The 6345-nt window shown below is 42.9% G+C and overlaps 1 protein-coding gene across 1 annotated transcript in view; it reads left to right on the top strand.

The window, feature by feature from the left end:
- The first annotated feature begins 347 nt into the window (after nt 1-347).
- Nucleotides 348-6345, top strand: part of rptor (regulatory associated protein of MTOR, complex 1) — a 362931-nt gene continuing 356933 nt past the window's right edge. The window contains exon 1 of the mRNA XM_048611098.1: nt 348-765. Within this exon, the coding sequence (XP_048467055.1) occupies nt 613-765 (153 nt within the window). The 5' untranslated portion in view covers nt 348-612. The remainder of the gene's footprint in view (nt 766-6345) is intronic.

Below are 6345 nucleotides of genomic sequence, written 5' to 3'. Positions count from 1 at the left end.
GGATGAAGGATTGAGAGGACAGTCAGTTTGAAGGATTGAGAACACAATCAGGTTGTAGTCCACAGGTTGAAGAAGGGTCTCTTGAACTGAAACTCTGATTTCTCTCCACAGATACCGCCAGACCCGCTGAGTTTTTCTAGCAGTCTGTGTTTTTGAAGCATCGAGAGCACAGTCAGGGTGAAGGATTGAGAATAGTCAGTTTGAGGGATTGAGTCCAGTCTGTCAGAGTTAGAGGATGGAGCACATACAACAGACAACATGAAACACATTTCCACCCCTGAGGCCGGTTGCGACTGCGCGGATGGAGCCGCGCGGCTCGCCGTAGGGGCGCGGGGCATTGTGGTCTCGACCAAGATGGCGTCCTCCGTTCGGGCGGAATGAGGGGCCGCCGACCGGGATTTCGAGGCGGCCGTACCGGCACCGGTACCTCCTCGTCCGAATAGACTGCGTCCCGCTGTCAGCTTTCACCACCCCCCTCCCCCCCCCTCCCTTCCCCCTCCCCTGCTCTCTCCAACCCCCCCCCCCCTTCCCCGCGGGCGGAGGGGGTTTGGGGGGGGGGGAAGGGGGAGAGGTGTCAGACTCTGGTTATACTGAGTGGAGCCGGGCCGCAGCATGGCTGGAGCCAGCCTCCTGGAGGACCTGCTGGAGGAGGAGCAGGGCGACATGACCGACTGGAACCTCCCGGTGGCTTTCGTAAAGAAGCGGCACTCGGAGAAAATCGAGGGATCCAAGGCGGTCACCCAGAGCTGGCGTATGAAAGACCGGGTAAATTCCCACTTCTCTCTGTCTTCCTGACCTGCCTGGAGGTTACATTCAAACGCCCTCACTCGCTACACCTTCCCAGGGGCCGCCTTCCTCCATCCTTGTCCCACTCCATTTAACAAAAAAGTTTCTGTGCAGCTCGCGGTAAAACTTCCCATTCCTCTCCGCATGGGTTTGCTTTCAGTGAGCAAAAGGAAACACGAGCGTATGGTTTTCAAAAGTTTATTTACTCCATTGCCCGAAATTGCCACAACTTTTTGTCATCAAACTCTACCATATAAAATATTGACAATGCTGCCTTAACTCTAAACGCAAACCTTTGTATTTTGCACAATCGTTACAGCATTTCGTCTTGCTTCGTTAAATATGGATTATGCCTGATCTTTGAACAGGAGGTGTAATTAAATTCCAAAGAACCCTTGTGGAAACATTAGTACAGTTTTGTAGAATTTATCACCATCGACACATTTGTCAGGAAATAACCTTTTAAGCAATGCTTCGAATTCACTTCACATTTTTAAACGAAGAGTAAAGTACGTTTCCAGCATGTAACTCTTGAGTCAAGTACTTGGTATTTAAAACAATTTTTTAAATGGTTTTTGGCACTGTGGTTGCTGAATCTACATATTTCTCTCGGTGTGCAATGTTTTAAACAAGCTTCTGGTAGTTTTAGGAAAAAGTATTATTTTAACATCCCTGACTAACAATGTAATTGATAAGTTTGCAAACCTTGAAGAGTAAAGCTAGATGATTCTAAATGCAGATTAATTGCAGGTAATACTGTTAAAGTCTTAGATGTTATTAAATTTCGTTTGGAAACTTCATTATTTGATGTTGAAATTAAATGATGGATATATGCCTTTAAACTAGATTGGCAAAGGGGTGGGATCCTCAACAGGAGGGAGTCAAGTTGAGGCTGGAAAGAGATAGGGGAATCAGAAATAGCACGTTCAAGAGACAGGTCTGGCTGGAACAGGACAGAGCGAGGAACGCCTGATGGATTAGTTTGCATCTGTTTCAATGCACGATAAGGCCGATGAACTTGGCGTGGATAGGTATGTGGAGCTGGGATACTATAGCCATTACAGAAACATGGCTAAGGGAGGGACAGGACTGGCGGCTTAATGTGCCAGGGTACAGGTGCTTTAGGTGGGAAAGAGGGGAGGGGGAGTTGCATTTTTGATTAAGGGGTGTTTCACAGCAGTAGTCAGATGAACTAACTGAGGGATCGTCCAGTGAGGCTTTGGAGCTAAGAAATAAGGGGATGGTGACGTTAATGGGGTTGTATTATAGGCCCCCAAATAGTTGATGGGAATTAGAGGAATAAATATGCAAGGAGACTAGGGAGACTTGCAGGAACAGTAGGGTTGTCGTAGTAGGGGATTTTAATTTTCCTAATGTAGACTGGGACTGCCATAGTGTTAAGGGTGGAATTTGTTAAATGTATTCAGGAAAGTTTCCTCAAGCAGTATGTAGAGGGCCCTACTCGGAAGGGGCAGAACTCGACCAACTGTTGTGAAATAGGGCAGGACAGGTGACTGAGGTGACAGTGGGAGAGCACTTTGGGACCAGGGACCAGTGACCATAATTCTGTTAATTTTAAAATAGTTATGGAGAAGGACAAAACTGGTCTACAGGTTCAAGTTCGAAACTGGGGAAAGGCGAATTTTGATGGAATTACACAGGAGCTTGCAGGAGTTGATTGGAGTAGTTTGCTTGCAGGCAAAGGGATCTCTGGCAAGTGGGAGACCTTTAAAAGGGTGATAGCCAGAGTTCAAGGTTTGTGTGTTCCTGTGAGGGTAACGGGCATGGTTGGCAGGAATAGGGAATCCTGGATGACAAGAGGTATTGAGACTTTGACCAGAAAACAGGAGGCATGGCTCAGGAATGGGCAGCTAGGATCAAGGGAATCCCTAGAGGTATATAGGGGATACAGGAGTTTACTGAAGAAGGAAATCAGGACGGTGAAAAGGGGGATGAGATAGCTTTGGCTGGGAAGATTATGGTGAATCCAAAGAGATTCTTTAAGTACATTAAAGGAAAAAACAATAACTAGAGAGAGAATAGGATCTCTCAAGGACCAAAGTGGACAGGTATGTGTGGAACTGCAGGAGATGGACGAGGTCCTCAATATTTCTCCACTGTGTTTACTGTGGAGAAAGACATGAAGACTTGGGGAAGTTGTCCTGGGGACCATTGTGAATGGTAGGGTCTTAAGGAGTGTAACAGAGAGACCTTGGAGTTCAGGTGCATCGTTCTCTGAAAGTGGAGTCACAGGTAGACAGAGCAGTGAAGAAGGCTTTTGGGACACTGGCCTTCATCAGTCAGGGCATTAAGTATAGAAATTGGGAAGTTATGTTGCAGTTGGAGTATTGTGTTCAGTTTTGATCACCTTGCTATAGGAAAGGTGTTATTCAACTGGAAAGAGTGCAGAAGAAGTTTACAAGGATGTTGCCAGGACGCAAGGCATTGAGTTATAGAAAGATGTCGAACAAACCAGGACTTTTTTCTTTAGAGCACAGGAACCTGAAGGGGGGAATCTTATAGTAGTGTATAAGGTCATGAGAGGCGTAGGTAGGGTGAATGCACTTAGTCTTTTTCCCGGGGTTGGGGAATCGAGGACTCGAGGGCATCAGTTTAAGGTAGGGGGGAAAGAATGCGTGGGAACCTGAGGGGCAACATTTTTACACTGACGGTGATACACATGGAATGAGCCACCAGTGGAAGTGGTTGAGGCAGGTACATTAATGACATTTAAAAGGCATTTGGATGAATATATGGATAGGAAAGGTTTAGAAGGATTTGGGCCAAGTGCAGGGAAATGGGGTTAGCACAGATGGACATTTGGTCGGCAAAGACCAGTTTGGACTGAAGGGCCTGTCTCAGTGCTGTAGGACTGTGACTATGACTCTATGACAGGTGGAAGAAGCAAGTTAATATTTTGATTATGGTTCTTAATCAGAATGTACTATGTACTGTATTGCCAATATATCTACCATATGGAACATTATACAGTCTGCATTGAATTGAAGTGTCTCCGTTTCTAAGAAAAACTTTAAGGATACACAAAGCAAAGTATCTTTTGTAAAGACATTGCATTTACATGCATGTATTCCAAGTGCACAATGGCATGTTTAGTCTTGTATTTGTACTGTGAATTTTAGCTTAACTTGTTGAGTTTTGCTGTTTGTGAGAAATAAATACTCTTGTGGAACACTGTGCACTTAGTGGGATTTCTTTTTGATAATCTGAGGTGGTTTCCATTGGTAGAATTTATGAAGCAGACAGAGAAACGTTGGTATTCAGAGGCTCTTGGATGTCCATGCGAATTAATTTCAAAGTTTCAGGTACAGCAAATAATAAGGAAAGTGAATGGCATAAAAGCCATTATTGCAAAGGGATTGAAGTATGAAAACAAACAAGTCTTTCTGTGATCACAAAGGGCCTTGGTGGGATCACACCTGAACCATTGTATGCAGTTTTTGTCTGCTTACCTAAGGACATACTTGCTTGAGAGGGAGTGCAACAAATGTTCCCAAACTGATTGTTGGTAAGAGGAGTTTGTACTATGTACAGATGTTAAGTAGAGTAGGCCTGTATTCCCAAGATTAATTTAATATGCTGTGGGGAAAGTGCTGGAATCTCTAAGTAGGCTGTGGTGGTCACATAAAAAATCTTAATGCAATCAGGCAGTGTCAGCGTCGTTTTCTTTCAGGGAAATCATGTTTGACTAACTTACTGGAATTTTTTGAGGAAGTACTATGGATAAAAAGGAAACCATGGATGTGCTGTACTTTGATTTCCTGAAGGCATTGAAGATGCCATATCAAAGGTTACTGTGCAAAACTGGAACTCATGGTGACGGGTGACACAATAGTGTTGATAGATAAAACTAACAGCAATGTGCAGGCATGAAATGGCCAAATTTAGATTTGCAAGATGTATTGAACAGAGTACCACAAGAATCAGCATTGGTGCCTACATCATTTAATGAGTTAATGAAATCAATAAATTCATTGGATCAAAGAATCAAATGTATGCTTGCTAAATTTGCTGTTGACATTGGAAAATAAATTGTGAATAGGATGCAAGGAGTCTGAAAACATACATAGAAGAGTTGAATGGAGAAATAAAAGGCATGTAGTGTAGGAAAGAACTTGTCCCCTTTGGAAGGAAAGATGGAAATGCTGTATATAATATAAATGGAGTGAGATTGCAGAACAGGGTCTGGGTGGTCTGGTAAATGAATTGCAAAAAGTTATTATGTGAGTGGTTAGAAATGTACATGGAACGTTGGGATTATTGCAAAGTGAAGTATTTAATTTCTGGGATGGCAGGACTGACAAATAAAGAGAGTCTGTATTGGTTAGAACTACATTCACTTGAATTTAGAAGAATGATGGGGACTCTTCCAGAACCTATAGGATTCTAACAGGGCTAGACAGGGTAAATGCAGAAAGAATGTTCCCAGAGACCGTGGAGTCTAGATTTGGAGGTCATGGTTTAAAGATATGGGCTATGCCATTTAAGGCTTTGAGAAATCTCACTCAATGGTGAGCCTGCAGAATTCTCCGCCTTATTGAATGAAACCAAAACATTGAATGTTTTCAAGAAGGAGTTATTTATAGTTCTTAGGGCTATCGGGTTCAAAGGGTACAGGGAGAAAGTGGAACATGGCACAAGTTGGATAATCAGCCATGATTATATTTAATGGTGGAGCGGGCTCAATGGCCTACTCCTATTTTCTAAGTTTCTATGGAAGGGAATACAAAACGGATGTTTTTGCTATAGTTGTACAGGGTGTGGGTGAGATCACGTGGAGTACTATGTGCAATTTTGGTCTCCTGATTTTTAAAAGATATATGTATTTGAAGCAATTCAGAGCAGGTTCACTTGACTGATACCTGAGGAGGTTTGGCAAAGGGGATGGGGTTATATTATGAAGGAAGGTTGGACTTAGTCAGCCTGTATTGATTGGAGTTTAGAAGAATGAACGATTGTCTTGTTGAAACATAAAGGATCCTGAGTCCTTGACAGGATGAAAGCTGAATGTGTCTTTGTGGTATTTCCACCCACCTTCAAGATATCGGAGATATTCAAGTAGAGGAGGTAGGATGGAGATATGCAACCAGGTTGATCCTTTTGTGTTCAGTTCTGAACTAGGGCTTTTACTACTTTATAAATCATAGGAATAAGTTAGAAAAATAATGTTGGGCTATTTATTTCTTTACTTTTTTAATATTTTGTTTCCGAAGAATTTGATCTTAAGTATCTTAAGCATTTGATAAAGTCCCGCATGACGGATCGGTACAAAAACTAAAATCAAGTGGGATTCAGGTTGGGCTGTCTAGATGAATACAAAACTGGCTTGGTCATAGAAGAAAGATGTTAGCAGTGCAAAGGTGTTTTTCAGAATGGCAACCGGTAACTAGTGGTGTTCCAAAGGGATCGGTCTTGGGTCTTCCGTTTGTGGTATATATAAATGATCTGGAGGAAAATGTGGGTGGTCTGATTATTAAGTTTGCAGATGACATGAAGATTAATACAGTTGCTGATAGTGCTGACGATTGTGAAAGGATATAA

The sequence above is a fragment of the Rhincodon typus genome, chromosome 23 (genome assembly GCF_021869965.1).
Source record: "Rhincodon typus isolate 14 chromosome 23, sRhiTyp1.1, whole genome shotgun sequence".
In the NCBI taxonomy this organism is placed as follows: domain Eukaryota; kingdom Metazoa; phylum Chordata; class Chondrichthyes; order Orectolobiformes; family Rhincodontidae; genus Rhincodon; species Rhincodon typus.
Note: the sequence above shows the minus strand (reverse complement) of the source record. Positions and strands in the feature narration are given on the sequence as shown.